At 57.7% G+C, this 17,435-nt stretch overlaps 2 protein-coding genes and 1 non-coding gene across 5 annotated transcripts in view; all 3 read right to left on the bottom strand.

The window, feature by feature from the left end:
• Positions 1-743: 743 nt before the first annotated feature.
• RPS17 (ribosomal protein S17) lies at positions 744-3,854 on the bottom strand. Its single transcript, XM_065688689.1, has 5 exons — positions 3,653-3,854; positions 3,258-3,409; positions 2,912-3,017; positions 1,228-1,293; positions 744-868 (listed from the first exon to the last, which is right to left on the bottom strand). The coding sequence occupies exons 1-5, from the start codon at positions 3,653-3,655 to the stop codon at positions 788-790; spliced, it is 408 nt and encodes a 135-aa protein (XP_065544761.1). The 5' UTR covers positions 3,656-3,854; the 3' UTR covers positions 744-787.
• LOC136019170 (small nucleolar RNA SNORA71) lies at positions 3,108-3,231 on the bottom strand. Its single transcript, XR_010614766.1, has one exon. It is a non-coding gene; the product is annotated as a small nucleolar RNA SNORA71 (small nucleolar RNA).
• A 1,037-nt stretch (positions 3,855-4,891) lies between the features above and the next one.
• The window catches only part of CPEB1 (cytoplasmic polyadenylation element binding protein 1), a 38,469-nt gene continuing 25,925 nt past the window's right edge, over positions 4,892-17,435 (bottom strand). For 2 of the 3 annotated variants that reach the window (XM_065688662.1, XM_065688664.1), the window contains exons 4-12: positions 13,130-13,356; positions 11,422-11,671; positions 11,148-11,261; positions 10,946-11,050; positions 9,890-10,026; positions 8,531-8,729; positions 6,883-6,977; positions 6,630-6,710; positions 4,892-6,222 (exon numbers count right to left, since the gene is read on the bottom strand). In XM_065688662.1, the coding sequence (XP_065544734.1) occupies positions 6,112-6,222; positions 6,630-6,710; positions 6,883-6,977; positions 8,531-8,729; positions 9,890-10,026; positions 10,946-11,050; positions 11,148-11,261; positions 11,422-11,671; positions 13,130-13,356 (1,319 nt within the window). In that variant the 3' untranslated portion in view covers positions 4,892-6,111. The remainder of the gene's footprint in view (positions 6,223-6,629; positions 6,711-6,882; positions 6,978-8,530; positions 8,730-9,889; positions 10,027-10,945; positions 11,051-11,147; positions 11,262-11,421; positions 11,672-13,129; positions 13,357-17,435) is intronic. The other variant, XM_065688663.1, reaches the window with a different exon arrangement.

Raw genomic sequence — 17,435 nt, 5'->3', positions numbered from 1 at the left:
ATTTCACAACAAACTTCAATACAGACATTTCTCCCCCAAACACAACCCCTCTGTCTTTTATATGTACCGGGGGGCTAAGATGTGGCTGCAAGCACACCTTCACTGCAACAGGAGCTTCCCTTGTTGCCCCATGGCACAGCTGCTCCCACCCTGCCCACAGTCCTGGTGCTAGAGACAGGTAGGGCTCCACAAGCAGAGCCTCTGCAAAGTGGTAATTTTGGGGGGTGGGGTGTGTGTGACACCCCAAACTCTTCCATGCCTCTTGTACCCTGAGGCATTGTTGGATGGAGCATCTTGGCAAGGGAAGGACAGCACAAACCTCACCAGGGCCCACACAGGGGAGCTGCCGCCCTGGCCACAGTGCTCTGCTCAGCCCAGTTCACTCCCCTCACACAAAGATCCGAGGCTTTTTCCTTTCATTTAAGCACTTAAAAGCAAACAGCATGGTCTGTGAATTGTGAAAAGCAATGCCGGCACAGCACGACGCAGTGTCCGCCCCAAGGAGGCACAAACCCTGGGGCACTGAGGGTGAAGCCCTTGAGGAGCCACCAGGGTTGTCCTCTCCCAAGAGCAGGAGAGCCTGTAAAAGAACAACTCTGCACCTCAAACAGCCAGGAAAGAACCCAAGCACAAAGGTGCTGAGGCCTCCTCATCCAGACACCCCCATCTGAGACATGGCATCCTGAGGAACCTGCCCTCCCTCCGCATCCCGCGGAATGCAGGCTTCCAGACACCGGGCAGGGTGGTTTTCCCACATTTATTGGAAAAGTGATACACAGCGACCGACTCAGAGGGCTCCTCGGGGCGTTTTGAAGTTCATCCCCACTGTGGGCTGCGTCACCTGCAGGTTGGACAGGCTGCCAAAGTCCTGGAAAACAGGGATTGGGATCAGTGACACAGCCCTGTCACCATCCGCGTCCAACCCCACCGGCAAGAGCAGGAAGTGTGAATGTGCTGTGGTAGCACGAAGGGTGGATTCCTGTCTCCAGGAGAAGGGGAGATGACCAGCGCCGCTCTGGAAATCAGCCCATGGGTGAGCGGAAGCTGGTCTTTTCACCCACGTTCACCTTCACCCAGCAGGAGCAGAGGAGGACACCACTGGGTCAGCACCACGGGGTGCCGTGGAGGAGCGAAGGGAAGGAGCACACCCACGCTGCTGGCGGGGGCCTGGAGAAGCCACCATCCCACTCCCACCTGCCTGCACGTCCCGGGGGGGGAACCACTCACCAAGAGCTTCAGCATTTCCTTGGTGTCTGGGTCCACTTCGATGATCTCCTGGTCGAGGGCAGAGACCTGGCGACAGAGGAGACCCAGATGCAGTGTGACGAGGCCCCACAGCCACATCCCTGTTGCCACTGGGGTGTCCCCACACGCCCACCCCGATCCTTGCCCCACCACAACAAAGATCTCGCTGCCTGTCACGGGGAAGGGCTCCAGCACCAGAAGCAGCCAGGAGGAGCCCATGCAGTCCAGCTCTCCTGCCGAAACACAGAGAGGCCGCCCAGCAGCAGAGCTCCCCATGAAGGGGGAAGAGCCTCTTTTACAGCTCTTCTTTGGCAGGCCAAGGCCCAGCCGGCTCCACACCAATGCTGCCGAGAGCCAGGGTCAGGTCCACAGCTGCACTGGTCCCGGTGGTCACCACTGACACTTGCACTCATCCTGTGACACAAAGTCGGGCTGGAGCCGGACCCCGGCGGTGCCAAACAGCTACAGCGAGTGCCCACTGTGGCTGTCCCACCCCAAGGACCTGAGGTCTCCTGCTCTTTAATCCCAGAGCAATCTCCTGTACCCCTCCCACCCCCAAAACCTTCATCTCCACATGATTCCTTCCCCAAAAGGTGGCATCACACCACTGGTTTTCTAACAAACCACAAATAACACAGGCTCAGCTGCCACTGCATCGACACCTACAGCACCGACCCTGCCTGGGGACCCGGCAGCAGCGGCCTCCCCACCAGCACCATCCTGTCCTGCCTCCCAAACTTAGCTGGAAGGTCTCTGCGTAAAACACTGCCCTCAGCTGCATCTCCAGGCCCCCAACAGCAGCCGGGCAGCTCAGCACTGCGCTGACACCTAAAACCTGGGGCGCTGGAGCAGCTGGGAGGGGATCTGCAGGTGTTGCCAGTGTTCCACACATCGTTTATAGGCACTGGAGTCAACCAGGCCCCAGCCTCTTGGGGAGCGGTGTCGCCTCCCCCTGGGCAGCAAGGCAGGGAGGGTGCTCCTGGAGCGGGTCTCCAAGGGGCAGGCAGCACCACGCTGCTGTGGCACCCCACCATCACCCCTTTTCCTGCCAGAGCCCCACTGAAAACAACCTCCACATAAGCAGGCCCCAGCACTGGCAGTTTGGGAGAGCCGAGGTGACAGCACTGAGTGTCTGGGGCAGCACGGACACCAGCAGTTCCACTGGAGGCTGCGCAGGGAGGGTTGGAAGAGGGGCTCTGTGCCACGGCTGAAGGGTTTGGGGGCAACGGGATTGAACCCATTGAACAGGGAAACACTTTTGGAGCTCCTCTCCCAGCACCATCAGCAACGGGCTCACGGGCAGACGCTGACCCCTCGTAAGTGCAGGTTTCACCCACCCCTCTCTGCAAGCACATCCGCTGTGCAGGTTCAAGCCACTGACACATCCTCCGCATCCCCACAAGTGACTTTTTTTCTCATACTAAGCCAGTAAAGCTGAGGACCGCTCACTGGCCATCACTGCTGACCACTGCAGCCACAGCGCAGGAACGTCGCTGCCCTCCCCAGCCCGGGCAGCAGCTCTGTGGGAAGCGCCCGCCTCGGCCCTTCCTGACCCCGACCCTCCTCAGCCCATCCCGGCCGGAGCTGTGTTTTAGAGCAGCCTGGGGCCGCTGATGGGGACGGCTCAGGGTGGGGTGACGGGACCCCACCGCAGCCAGAGCCTCACCTCGGGGACGTAGTTGTCCCTCCTCTCCCTCTCCTCCTCCTGCAGTTTGATGGAGATGCCCCGGACGGGTCCCCTCTGGATGCGCTTCATCAGGTGGGTGACGTACCTGCGGGACACACACGGGCCGTCGCGCTCCCGAACCCCGGCCGGGGCCGAGCTGTGCTCGCCCCGGCCGCGCCGCCCCAGGGCAGGGCAGTGTCCGGCAGCAACAGGGTCCGCGGGGACGCGGCCCCGCGGACACGGGGGAGCCGCCGCCGTTGCTCTCCCTGCACTATCGATGGCCGGGCCACGCTGAGGCCGCGGCCACTTTCGATGCAGGTGCCGGGTCCGCGGGCGCAGGCCTCACCCCGCGATCTTGTTGCGCAGCTTCTTGCTGGGGATGATGGCGATCTCCTCGCACACGCGCTTGTTGGTGTGGAAGTCGTTCCCCAGCCGCGTGTAGTACTTCTCGATGATCACCCGCGCCGCCTTCTTCACCGTCTTCGTCCGGACGCGTCCCTGGGCGGGAGGGGGGCCGGGAAACACCGCTCAGGCGCCGCCGGACCCCGCGGCTCGCCCCGGCCCGCAGCCGCCCAGCACCGGCCCCAGCGCTGCGCTCCCTCCCGGGGCCCATCCCCGCCCCCCGCCCCCCGCCGCAGCCCGCAGCCCCTCGGCCCGCTCCCTGCAGCCGCTCGGCGCCGCGGGCGGAGCGGCCCCGGCTGCGGATGGCGGCGGATGGCGGCGGCCGCGGCCCGCACTCACCATGTCGGCGGCGGCCGCGGAAAGAGAGTAAAGGATGACGGGAGGCAGGAAAGGCCGCCGGGAACTCACAGCGCCCCCCTGCGGCTCGGAGGCCCCCTGCGAGGGGCGGGGCTCCAGGGGGCTCGGCCGAGGCTGGGCGGGGCTCTGCTCTCTGCGCGCCCCCCGGGTCCTAGCGCCCGCAGCCGGCGCCTGCCGCGGCCGGGGAGCCCCGGCGGAAGCGAGGAGGCGGCTCCGAGGGCCCGTGGACTGCGCCCCGCAGCGGGGCCGGGCCCCGCGAGCACCGCAGTCGCAGAAGCCGAGGGGACAGCGGCCTGGGGCAGTGCAGATGGAGGGGGGGGAGCGGGAGGAAGGCGAGGAAGCCCTGCCTCCCCCCAGGGCACGGGACACCCACGGTGCCCCCGCCAGCAGCGCCCCTGCACCCCAACTCTCACCCCCCCAAGCCCTGCATGTAAGGCCCCCACTGCCCTCGCCCCATCAGCCAGCCCTATGGCATGGCACAGGGTAGCGTCATGAACCTCACTAGCTTTACGAGAGCCCCAGCTGCTTCTGCAAAGCAGATCTGAAGGCCTTTTGGCTCTAAAGACCTCTGGTAACTGGCAGGGCAGGGGACACTCCATCATGGTGGGGAACCTGACGGGACAGGGAGGGATGGCTCAGAGATAGTGAAGGGCACGCAGTGAAAGGATGCAGGGGGCAGGCAGCAGTGGGTGCGGGGACACAGCAGGAAGCTGTGGGGCCATGGGGGAAGTCTGTCAGTGTCAGTGAGGACAGTGGCAGCTCCAGCTGCGAGGAGGAAAAGGAGAAGGAAGGCAGCTGGGAGCAGTCTGAGGACAAGGAAGAGAAGAGGCTGAAGGAGGAGGAAGGCTCCCATAAGGTAGCCCTGGGCAGCACACGGAGGTACCCCCTGGTAAAGTGGGGTGCCCCAGACAAACCCCCCTACCTGCCCTGAGCCAGGCTTTCCCAAGTCACCAACAGCATCCATACCTGCCCCACAGCAAGGGCCAAAGACCGCGCAGGGATCTCAACCCCCCCGCACCCAAGGAGGACAACAAAGGTGGATTTTTTTTTGCTGCAACGTGTTTATTATGTGCCAAAAACTACACCACAGCTTACTCCACGCGTCTGTAGGAGAGTGCAGTCTTGCCTGCGTATACTACAATGAGGTAGAGACTTCACACACAGCTTCACAAAACCCCACAAAGAGCAGCTGGGATATGCAACAATGCAACATCAGCTCAGCAGGAAAAGAGAAAACAAAACCAAAAACACAACGGAAGAGGGAGAAATTATGACACTGGTTCTTTGGCACACAGCTTCCAATAGAGGGGAAAGTAAAAAGAAAATAATAAATCAAATCATAATGAAAGGGTCAAATCCCAGCAGCAGCAGCAGCATTTCAGTCGACTGCACCGTAACTCCGTACATTTCGTCAAGGAAGGGAAAAAGAACTCGTCCCCTCTAAGAGAAAGGGCTCCTGCGAACCTCCATCCATGCTCCGACACGCAGCCCTTGTGTAGCTCGGTACAAAAGAAAAAGGTTTAAGTCCTGTGACTTGGTGTGATTAAAAACCTCTATCAACCCCCCGTAAGTGCAACTTAAAAAAAGTGCAACAAACTATTTAAAACTATATACAGCAGCTCAGAGATCCGTTATCCGGTCCAGTTTCAAACCCCAAAAGGAAAGGAACACAAAAACCAAGCCCGTCCTGTTGCAAACCCCTCGATTCACAACCTTCCGCCAGCAGCCCCCAGACACAAATTGCAATAATGTTAAAAGCTGCCAGGAAAGAAAAAAATCTCTCGTTTCAAACGACTTAAAAACTGTTTTTAAGAGTGTAAAAAGGAACTGGTAAAAACCCTCGAGCGTAAAATATGAAATATGATTTGGTTTTAAATGAAGAGCAAAGTCTCCTTGTTGTTACAGTAAAAAACGCCAGCTGAACATCCAGTTTATGCCGTTCAGGTGGGGGTTAAATGAATGGAAAGGCACTGTATGGCAACTGCAAAGAAATGGAGCCAATGAGACCTGCATCATCACCACCGGTATTGCAAGGAATGTAAAAAAGCGCCTTTAATAAATAAAAATCCTCGGAGAAGGCGGGAACACCTCCGCAACACGTGGCCCTTGGAATTGGGTTGCTTTTTTTTTTTTTGCTTCTCATCAGCAAACTAGGAACCAAAGTCTGGGAACTGCAGAATCGCTTGAGGGGCGCTCCTCCCCCTCAAAAACACCCCCAAACAAACCCCAACAAAATTCACTGTGCATTAGTGCAGAAACAAAAAGACCAGCAAGTGCAAACATGAATGTAAGATTATTGGTTTCTCCCCCCCTCCCCGTTAGTCCTCAGGAAGCGCGTTCCCAGCCTGGGTCTGGCACCAGCGTCGTGCGCTCTCCGCTCGGCGGGTTAACAAAGGACTTTCTCCTGCGCCTGCGGCGGCCCCCGAGCCCCGGTGGCCCCTTTAGCTGGAGTCTCTGTTCTTCTGGTTGCGCATCAGCGGGCGGTGATGACGCAGGACCTCCATGGAGTGCTGCCAGTGCCAGCAGGAGCGGCAGAAGTACTTGAAGCAGATCTGGGGGTAGAGCAGAGGGGCAGTGTCCTAGGGCTGGCAAAGCGGCATCACCCTCCTGCCCTCCCTGGTTTTGCAGCCTGCAGTTTTGCAGCAGAGGGAGGGAATTCTGGCCACCGAGATTCCAGCGTGGCCCTTTTTAAGGGGGTTGGAAAAGGGGGATCTGCGAACTTGCAGGCAGCTGCTGCCTGGCTCGCGGCACCCCTGCTGCCATCCAGGCTCCATGGGAAGCCACTGGGCCCTGGCAAAGCTCCTTTACCAGGGGTCAGCCAGAGTCCCCTGGGACCAGATGCAGGGTGATGGCACTTCCAGCTCATCACAGCAGCAGCACCTCCCCATGGGACCTCCTCTTCCTCAAGGAACCCCCCCATTCCCCCAGGAGTGCAGCAGCCGAGCAGGAAAAGCCTCACCTGGTCTCTGCAGAAGAAGGGGCCGGGCTGGGCACTGCAGACTTGGCACATGGAGTCCTCCAGGTACGGGTCAATCTGAACCTGCAGCAGGAGAACCAGGCAGCGGGCATGAAGCAGTGCTGGGGGCAACCCAAATCCTCACAGCACCCTTCACTGCTGCCTCCATGGGCAGGCTCTGTGGGTCACGGTGCTCCCAGGCCCAGCACCCATGCCACAGACACAGCTGCACAGATGCTCCGTCAGCTCCACTCACCTTCTTGGTAAACTTGGTGGTTTTGATCTCTACGAACGCAGCAGTCACGGCCTTCAGGTAACTGCGCTGGTTGTTGAAGGTGACACGGCCAGACCCTGCAAGACAGACCGACCGCGAGCGTTAGACTGACCTGGCACTTGTGACAGGAGCTGCGGGAGGCCAGGGGGGAGCTGCTGCTCCACCGTGCCCAGTCAGCTGCAGCTTCCAAGGGAGACCACATCCAAAGCCCCACGGCTGCGCCTGCCTCCTTCCTCAGGCAGCCACAGCAGCACAGCAAGGAGCTGCAAGGAGCAAAGCTTCTCCATGAACACCTCTGGGCTGCTGTGACCTGCACTTGAGGCAGCAGTGGCCAGGCCGCAGTGGGAGGCTCAGGGGCAGTGCAGCAGCAGCAGCAGGAGGCTCCACACCTGCACCTGAAGGAAGCCAGGGCCCAGAGAGCTCAGCAGCTTTTAAGCCTCCCACTCATCCCCAGCCTGGCGCTCTGCAGCTTCCCTCCCTGCCAGTCAGCAGCATTCCTGCACCACTCGCTTCCAGCCAAGTCTTGTTAAGCTCCAGGAAAGCATACCCATGCTTACCTACGTGTTCTAGTGCAAGGGAAGCTCTGGCTGTTACAACACTGCCCAGCCTGTCAGCGGATAGCTGAAACCAGAGCCAAGCCTTACCCAGGACCCATCTACTCCTCTCCTGTAGCACCACAAGGCTGGAGGGCCCAGTGCCGGCTCAGCATCACTGCTGTGAACAAGGGGATCCTACTTTCAATGGGATCAAGTCCACCTCCTTAGCAGGACCTCCAAAAGCTGTCTGGGCAACTGCCATCAGGAGCAGATCTCACCCACTTGAAGGGGTACCCTAAGCTCTGCATGAAGCTCCGTGTTAAGTCCTGCTCTAGGAGCCCACAGTGCCCAGCACAGGGGGTAGGTTAGAGTGCAGGACTTCATCCATGCTCATCCCAAGGATCTACTTCCCCCTCACACATCCAACCCCCTAGGACTGCCCTCCCCCAGAGCCACTTCAGTGGCAACGCACTGCAGCACCACAGCACATCCTAAACCCAAGCCTTGACCTGAAAAGCCTGAAAGGACAGTGATGAGCAGACAGCAGCTCTGTGAGCTCCAACATTGCTCCTGCCTGGCAGCACGCAGGAGACTCACCATGTCACCGAGGGCCTTTTCTCCACGGGGTGTGAACCCTTGCAGGGCCGGTGCCTGCAGCCCTGCCCTGGGCAGCCTGTTCCAATGCCTGAGCACCCTCTGGGGCTGGAATTGTTCCTCAGCTCCATCTAAACCTGCCCGGGTGCAGTTTCCTCTTATCACTTATTACCTGTGAGAAGTTTGTCTTCCTCCCACCACTCTTGCTCTCGTTTCTACTGGAGAACTGCCTAGGGGCAGTGAGGGAATGACCTAAGAGCTTCCAGTTCCCAGGAGTGTTGGCCTTGCTGGCCTTGCCAGCCCTCCCAAGTCTCATCTTACCTCCCCATGGCTGGAAGGCAAGGAGCATCGCCTCTGGAAGAGGCTGGCTGGATGCCTGCTCCTAGAGTGAGCACAGGTAGAGCCTGGCACCCTGGGCAGTCTTCCCCATTGAAGGGCCAAGAGCCTTGTTGCAGCCTCCTCAGAGAATACCCATGGGTGACAGTGGGATCCCCACTTACCGATGGGGTACTTGTGCTTGTCCGTGTCGATACCAGCGTAGACCACCCCTCCGAACAGGTCGTACATGACAGCCGCCAGCGCCTCCGCGTTGAGCATCCCGTGCAGAGCCCCCACGAACACCGTCTTGCTGGGGTCAAGCCGCTGCGATGGGCTGCGCACAAAGTTGCTGTCTGCCAGCACCCATGGGATCACCTGCACCTGCAGACCACAGCTGGGGTCAGCCGAGGGCCTGCACACTACACATGCTGCCCCACCGTGCCTCAGCTGAGGGGAGCGGCCAGCCCAGGCCCTTGGGCTTGACCCCAACCTGCAAGCATCACTACTGCTGCTCAGTGTCTATGTCCAGAGCTCTGGAGCTCCAGGTTTGCTCTAAATGCCTCCAAGAGCCCACAAAACTCAACAGCCGCACTGTTCCACTTCCAGCCAGATGGGAGTCCAAAGCACTGGTCCCTCAGGGCTGACAGCCAGGATACAATCCATGTACAAGTGGATTCCTCCTGCTGTCTGCATCCTCTTGTTAACAGCCCAGCGAGATGCCTCCCAGCACAGAAAACCAATGGAACAACCCATCCATGGCCAATTTCAACAGGAGTTTCCATATGCAAAGCAGGTGATACAGGGCTCCGGAGAGGATAAACTTCCATGAGCACTAGATCACCAAGCATGAAAGCACTGCCAACAACCACACACCAGGAGAGCTTCTGAAGCACAAAGAGTTTGTGCCTGCGTAAGTAAGAGCTGAATCTCAATCCATTAACTCCACAAGTTTATGCAGCTGTATCCCATCTACAGCTACATTCTCCCTTCACCAGGAAACTGAGTCCAGCCCCAGCACCTCCACAGGTCAGGCAGCCACAGCCACGCTGGGGGGAGGCTGCAGCTTCAGCTGTGGATCGAAAATACCTGCCTGTAGTGAGCACGAGAGCCCTTTGTTCTGCAAGCATGGGAGATCTAACAAAGCACTAAGGGGATCAAAGTTTGTCCCTGCAAGGAAAGGTGTGCTGAAAGCAGCATGAAGCAGAAAAATTCCTGCTCCTGTGCTCCTTTCCAGCTGCACGAAGCCACTTGGCTTCGTGAAGCCAGGGTCTGCCACACATCCAGGAGACCCATGTCACAGTTGTGGACACAAGCTGTTGTGAAGGACACAAATACTGACCTGACACTTCCCTCCTTGCCCACATCCAGCCCCTCTACAGGGACACATCAGTTAAAGAGAGCCAAGAGCAAGTTGACTTCTGCTGTTCTTTTTTCACCCTGCTTTCCCAGAGCATAGCAACACTGCCCACCCCCTTGTCTCCAAGGATCTCATCAGCATCTCCTGCTGTCATATGCAGAGCGACTCTCACAGGTCTGCTCACCTCTTTGCAGCGCATCCTGCGGCTGGACATCTTGAAGTAGTATTCAGAGAGCCCATCAGGGCTTAACAAGTCCTGGGAGCATGCCTGGAGCAGAGCACGCACAGATTTCTCCGACTCAAACACCAGGTAGACATATCCTTTTAGAGGTAAGGGGAAAGAAGCAGTTGTTAGAACTGCAGCAGATGAGAAAGATCATCCCCATTTGCAGACACCCTCAAAAATCACTCTCAGATGCCAAAGGATCTGCACTGTATGTTCCTTGCTATTCACAAGCCCTTCTAGGGGAGGGTGATTTGCAGTCCCCCCACACATGACTCACCCAAGATGTACAGAGCTCAGCCAAGCTCAGAAAGAGCCCAAACCCAGCACAAGGGGGCAGGTTGCCCACATCCAGTGCCATGTGGCCACTGTCCATCCCCCCTGCCACATCTAGATGTGACAAGTGGGCACCACCAGCCTGGCCACAGTGTGGTCTGCAGGAAAACAGACTTTGCTTCATACTTCAGATGTCTTGGCCCAGAAATACAAGTTCAGGGCTCCAAAATCACTTCCCGCAGCACCAGCACTCTGCACCTCACACTGTGCTAGTAACTGAATGAGGCCGCCAGGCACCACTAAGCTTACAAACTAGTTACTCCTCACTGAGCAACTCCTCACTGCTTACACAACACATCAGCCCAGCTACCCCAGGCACAAGGCCACCCCAGGCACTGCTCAGCTCGCCAGTCCCTGAGCTGCCAGCTCACTGCAGACACACAACTGGATTCAAGGATGCATGTGCTGGCAGCAAGCACCCAGGGCGAGCCAGACCCTCATGGGGCTCCAGAAGCACCAGAGAGGGTTCCCCCCACCCCACACTCTACCCAGCCCTACTAGGGATGGGGGGGGACGACACCAGGTTCAAGGTGACAGTGCTCTGGTGCTCACCCAGGTGAGTGTGGGACATTTACCCTAGGGTGCTCTGTACCATCCAGTCACCAGCATGCAGCCGTACCAGCCCAGATCCGTGCTGTAACATAGCATGGGAAAAAAGTAACCCTACCGTGTCGCTATTACCTTTAGGCATATTACCTTTGGGAGGGCAGCGTGGGTGTTTGCCATCCTTACCAGGCCACTCCACACTCAGGGAGCCAAACACACGGAAGGTGTTGATCAGTCCAGCTACAGACAGAAGGAGAGGAGTCACTATCCCAGAAAAGGCTCCACCCCACACACTCCTGATGGCAAAACCCACAGCACAGGGCCAGGGGCTGCTCACCTTCCGTAATGTCCCATGGGACTCCTCCCAGGAACACTTTGCACGAGTAAACGGGGTTCTTGTAGTTTCGGGGAGGCAGCTGCCCACTCCAGGTACAGGTTGCTTCATTCACAGCTTGGACAAGCACCAACACCACTCAGTACAGGACCATTTACTTCGCTCCCCCACAGGTCTCCAAGCAAATCCCCGTGTTTCACAGCCATAGGTTCAGCAGAGCTGCAGCAGCAGGAGGCACCTGCCACTGAAGCCTGCTGAGACCCACCATCCAACTTACCTGCTGCTTGCCTGTGAAGCCTAGCTTCTCTTTCAATACTGAAGGGGTCTTCTGGAGAGTCCAGAAGATCCCAGGAAGGCCACGCTGATGCTCCAGGCCATCTTTTCGATGCACTGGCTGGGGAGGAAGTTACTGCAGCCAGAGCAGCTTGATCTTGATCCAGCTGGGACCCTACTCCCATCTTTAGGGGGTCTCTTGACACCCCACTGAGGGGCAGGAAAGGCAGAGGGGGGGAGATCCGAAGGCTTGACTGCAAGAGAAAAATCCACATTAAGACCCAGCTTTGAGTAACATCACATAATACTCGAGGACATGTGCCACACTGGGCCCTGCCCTCACCTGCAGGAGAATGGGCTCTTCGCAATTCCTGGTTACCTGAGACCCTCGGAGATGTGGCAGCAGCAGGAAAGCAGCCCTCTCACTGTCCCAGCAGCCTGATGGGACCATGGTTTCCCTGCAAAGGGCCTAACCCTGAAGCAATTTCCCACCCAACCCATGAGCAGCAGCAGGGACCTGGAGCAGGAGGCACCCTGCAGCCCACCAAGCCACCAGCTACTCCCTGCCTGTGCAGCCTCTAGGACAGCTGCCAGCCCCAGGGAGCACTGAGGCACCCCAGGAGCAGCCTTGTGCACCACTGAAGGCCCTGCCTGCAGGACATGCTGGCAGCACCCACCAGTTCTGCAGGTAGCCAGCAGGCCCTCACCCTCCACAGAGCAGCTCCCAGGCCAGGGCTCAGCTGCCTGCAGAGCCAACTGCTCCAGGCTGAACATGCCTCCCCGGGGGGATGGAGTAGAAGCAAGGATTAATGAGCCAGCAGGGGCAGGAGACGCTGTGCAGCTCAGAGTGCCACCCCATGCCAAAGAAGACCCGACCTTATGAACACGGCCAGCACAAAGCCCTGCTGCCTGCCATCAGCAGAGTCCCCGCTCCAGACTCCAACCCTTTAGGAGAATCCACTCCACATCAAGACAACCATGTCCTTCCTGCCCGCCCCAATGTGGAGGGGTCAAGGCCACAGCTACACCATGGCAGAGCCAGGAGAAGCTCGTCCCTGGCTGTGGCCTCAGATCCTGAGGACAAGCCCTGCAGCAGTAGCCAGAGCTGGCTGGAGCCACTGTGACACAGACCCAGCAGCACAGACTGGGGCAGCAACACAGACACTTGCCAGCTTCCAAATTTAGCTGTGCTGTAAGGAATGGGAGCAGGCTAGACCTAGTTTGCTCTAGAAGCAGCTGCCTTGAGATGAAGAGCAGTCGGCAAATGGGAAGGGCAATGAAAAGCAGGGACAGGAGCTCCTGAGAAGTCCAGGATGGAGCCTGGAGGCATCTGTGCTGATCAACCACCTCCCTGCTAGGACCAGGGCACAGATGTCCACTGCCACACACAGGCACTTAGACCCCTCTGGGAGCTACTTCAACCCCTTGGGGCTGCAAGCACAAAGCTAAAAGGCCAAAACATTATTCAGACCAAAATTATACAAGGATATTGCTAGTTTGTGCTGCAGGAGGGCCACATGAGCAGCCCTTCTTCCAAACCCTGGGCTGCAGAAGCTTGCCGTGTCTGTGTGGGCATGACAGCTCTCTGCAGTACTCTTTTCCCCTCCTGAGCAGGCAAGGCTGTGCCCTGCAGGCCCTCCAGCTCTCCCATGATCCCCAGAAACATGACAAGATACCAGGAATCAAACAGTGGGTGCAAGACCCAAACTTACAATCAAGTCTGAGAGGTGGTCAGAGCCAGAGCTGAAGCCACTGGTGTCCGAGTCCGAGGGGCTGCTGGAGCGGGAGTCCAGGAGGGAGCGGGAGTCCAGGCGGGAATTCCTCAGCGTTGGTGTGGAAAACTTTTCTGACAGGTCAGAGCCAATGGGGTCCAGAGGCAGGAAACCCAGCGGGGGCTTCCCCAGGACATTCCCCAGAGGGTTACTCAGCATGCTGAGAACTGCAACAGAGACGCAGCCCATCAGCACTGCAGCATGACACACCTCCTTCCTTCCCTCCCAGCTCCCGTGGCAGCAGCCCAGGAGGGCACTGAGCTCCTCTCAGCCCATAGACAGCAGCACATGTTGCAGGAACCAGCCCTCCACACGGCTCCAGCCAGGCTGCATTCTCTGCCATCAGCGGCAGCACAGCGCTACACAGCTGCAGCCAGCAGCAGCAGTCCAGTGGGGTGACAGACAAAAGCATGGGTTACTCTCCCAAGGCTGAGATCAGCCAGAAGATCCCACTTCATCTGGGAAGAGAATGATAGCCCCCATGTCCTGGTTACGGACCTCACACAGGTGCTCCACACACGCTGCTCCACCAAGCCTGTGTTGTTAGGCCCACAGGCTGGGCCCCAGCAATGCAGATGCCCATGCAACTGTAGCAAGGGGGGTAAGGAGCAGGCCCATGGCCAGTCTCTGCTGCACACACTGCTGGGCAGGCTGAGAGGAGCAAGGCCTGGATCATGAGCAGGCATGTGAGCCTCCACAGCAGGCCACCACACACCAACCCCAACAGGAGCTGCTCCCGGCAAACAGCAGTGTGCCAGCCTAGCCTGCTGACAAAGGACACACTTCCCAGTCAGCCGCAGCACCATCCCCAGGCCACGCTCACAACAAGCCTGTCTGGTCAGGCCCCTGCCCCAGAGCAGACAGGCGCACACCAGGCTGCTTCCCTCGTGCAGCAGCTTCTCCTCCCACTGAAGAACCAAAGCAAGCAAATTCCTTCTTACAAACAGAGCTGCCCCTGTGCATGGAGCACCGGGCTACTGAGGGGTCAAAGTCCCACCCTGCTCCATGGGGCAGCAGTGTGGGATCAGCTGCCATGCAGAAGGGAAGGGAACACAGGGCAGACTCAGCCACACTGCATCCCACAGGGGCATGACACCAGCCAGCTCTATTCAAAAGGAGCAAGTCTCAGCAAGCTGAATGTGTCCCCAAACCAAATGGGAAGAGCAAAGCGTTCAGAAATGGTTTTAATTATTCAGAGGCTGCAAAACAAGGCAGCTCACCCTGTAGCTTTCAGTTTTCAGCAAAGCAAGTTTGGGATCCACTTGATATCCTCCAGCCCCATCTGAGCTCATCCAGCTACGACCACAAGGTTTACAACCAAGGTTTTCAGTAGCTCTTGTGCAGAAGAGCATTAACAATCCAAGACGCTGCCCGAACCAGGTGAGTAAAAAATGCTACCACACTCAACTGCTCTGCCAGACACCAGCACCACCTCAGTACCAGCACCAGAGAAAGCTGTCGCACACACCCAGAGCCAGGTGCTGGGACAGACCCATCCCCGGCTACATTATCCAGTTGCACACCTGCTGGGGAGCCAGCATCTCCAGCCTCACAAGGCATCAGAAACCCCACAGACATGGAGGTGGATCCTTTACTTGAAGCATCTACCTCAATCTGAGGCAGAGCTGCAGGAGCAGCAGCAACAGTCACAGCATCTCCCCACTTACACAGAGCCTTATCCCTGCGAGTTCTCCCAACAGAGGCGCAGATACATTCTGGCTGCTGCACAGGTCTACGAACTCACCTCTGACCGCACCGTGAAGGGACCTCGGGCCCTTTGAGCATCTGCTTGGCTCCCCCAGCAGCAGCCCCTGTGCTTACAGCCAGCCCAGTGCCACAGAGCACTTGCTGGGCAGTGGTACTTACCCTGGGCAGAGCTGGGGCAGCAGCAGCCCCACCAGCAGTGGTGGGCAGCAGAGGGAACGCTGCAGCAGCAGCTGAAGCTGGCGAGGAGGCTGTTCCTTCCCTCCCCTCCCAGTCCCAGCCCAGGGCAGAGCATCTCCCAGCCCAGGCAAGCTGCTCTGTGCTGGTTTGGCCACTTCCCTGAAGCCACGTGATTTGTTTAAAAATACAGCCAGTGCATTGTTCAAGGGAGACAGATGAATGTGTGAAACGGGCTCAAAATCTGATTAGTCACTAAACAGCACAAGAGTCAAAGCAAAGCAGCTGATCCCACAGCCCAAACCTTGCTGCCAACACACACTCCAGCACTGACGCCCTCCTCAGCCACTGAGGTGGGTCTGAAACACCCTGTGCTGACCCCATGCACACAGCATTGCCAGACCTGGAGCAAGGAATGTCATGCAGATTGCTACCAGACAATGCTGTCCTGCACCTCACCTCCTGGTTATCGGAGATGCAGGACCAGCACTCCACTGGGATGTGGAGATACATCAGCAAGGACTCAGGGGCTCATTAGGAGCTCCCAAAGGCATTATTACAGGGTCCACCAGCTTCGCACCATTGATTCCACCCTCATCCTTTGCCACCACTCTGGCTTGCTAGAGTCACCAATTACACATTTGCTCCCAGTATTGCACAGCTTTCACCCCACCTAGAAAACCAGCAAGGCCAGTATGAGTGCATTCAAGCAGCAGGATTACTAGCCTTTGAAGGGATCTGCTGTCTGGGCATCCAGGTTTCAGCACCAAGCAAAAAGCTGCCAGCTACAACTGACCCACTCCTAACCTCACATCCTGCTGTTAACGCAGATGGACCTCATCTACCCCAGAAAGATGCTGCACAGGCGCTCAGTCACAGAGCTCATGGAGACCCTGCATCACCTCAGTGGGTCTGACTCTGCTTCACTCAGCACTACAACCACTCACAGGGACACTGGGAGGAAAAGCTATGAGCCACACTCAGTTTCCTCCTCTCCACTTGCTCAGCAAGGCCGCTGAAGCCCAGCTTTGCAGGCAGCCTCGGAAACACTTGCAGGAGAAGCCAGATCTTAGTTCTCACTCCCCAGCCCAAAGGCATCCAGCTTTAACCCATGGAATCCCCGTGGGTTGGGGTGCAAGAGCTTCTCAAAGTTGCCCACCTCAAACAAGCCCTCAAGCCATCAGGGCTGGTTGGTAAAACCACAGCTCTTGCAGGGAAGTTGGCCTTGCCTCCCCTCCCAAGCAGACAGCTCCAAGGGAAAAACCACTCCCAGTGCACACACAAGATGCATCAGCATTTTCTGGTGTCAAGAGCATCCCTGAAGATCCCAGAGGAAGCAGCAAACATCAGACTAAAACCACCCCCCTCAGTGCAAACAAAGTACTTTCCACATCTTGGGGGGGAAGTTTTAAGCAAAGGGTCACTATTCCCATTCAGGCTTCATTCCCACAGCAGCTGGAGCATAGCTGGTTGCAGAGAGCTTCTGGAACTTTCCCTGCCTCCACCCAGAGCTGCAAGTGAGGCACATGCCAATGCTCCTTTCCAGGGGACAGCAGAAGAGGCAGCTTTTAATAGAAACTCAGCTCTGACTTTTGCCTCACTGCTGCAGCCTTAATGCCTGGATTTGGAGCCAGCATGCTCCATCTTGGAGCACATCAGCCAAATGCTGACAGATTTAGGAGCTCTGTGGAGCAGGCTCAATCCCACTGTGGCGCTGATCCAGCTCACAGGCACTCAGGTCACTCCACAAAGCTCCACAAACCACTCCTCCTCCTTAGCATTTACTAGGAAAACCTCAACTATCAGCACAGTGCTGCTGCAATGTGTGCCCTTCATTCCTGCATTATTCCAGGGTGCCTAAACATACCTAGGGGAGGACATGCAAGCATCTTGGACTCATGGCACCCAAGCCAGACGCTTCACATTGTGGTACACAGCTACATGGGGTCCACAGCACAGGCTTCACAGCCTGGCTTGCTCCTACTCTTCAGGCCAGCACAATCCCACAGACCTCAAGTTATCTTTTAAATCCAGTTACCAACTACTCAGCTACTGTGTTCATAGAGCCACAGGCTGGTTTGGGTGGAAGGGACCTTAAAGCTCACCCAGTTCCAACCCCTGCCCCGGGCAGGGACCCCTTCCACTGGAGCAGCTTGCTCCAAGTCCCTGTGTCCAGCCTGGCCTTGAGCACTGCCAGGGATGGGGCAGCCACAGCTTCTCTGGGCACCCTGTGCCAGCGCCTCAGCACCCTCACAGGGAAGAGCTTCTGCCTAAGAGCTCATCTCAGTCTCCCCTCAGGCAGGTTCAAGCCATTCCCCTTGGCCTGTCCCTACAGGCCCTTGTCCCAAGCCCCTCTCCAGGTTTC

Source organism: Lathamus discolor, chromosome 8 (assembly GCF_037157495.1).
Source record: "Lathamus discolor isolate bLatDis1 chromosome 8, bLatDis1.hap1, whole genome shotgun sequence".
NCBI classification, from domain to species: Eukaryota; Metazoa; Chordata; class Aves; order Psittaciformes; family Psittacidae; genus Lathamus; species Lathamus discolor.
The sequence above is the reverse complement of the archived record's forward strand: the minus strand, read 5'-3'. Positions and strand labels throughout refer to the sequence as shown.

Bases quoted from the DNA above. Each gene is read 5' to 3' on its own strand.
- RPS17 (XM_065688689.1), bottom strand. The intron at 1,294-2,911 runs GTGAGGCTCTGG...CTCTGTCGCCAG, and splicing joins GGGACAACTACGTCCCCGAG to GTCTCTGCCCTCGACCAGGA. The intron at 869-1,227 runs GTGAGTGGTTCC...CCTGTTTTCCAG, and splicing joins AGGAAATGCTGAAGCTCTTG to GACTTTGGCAGCCTGTCCAA.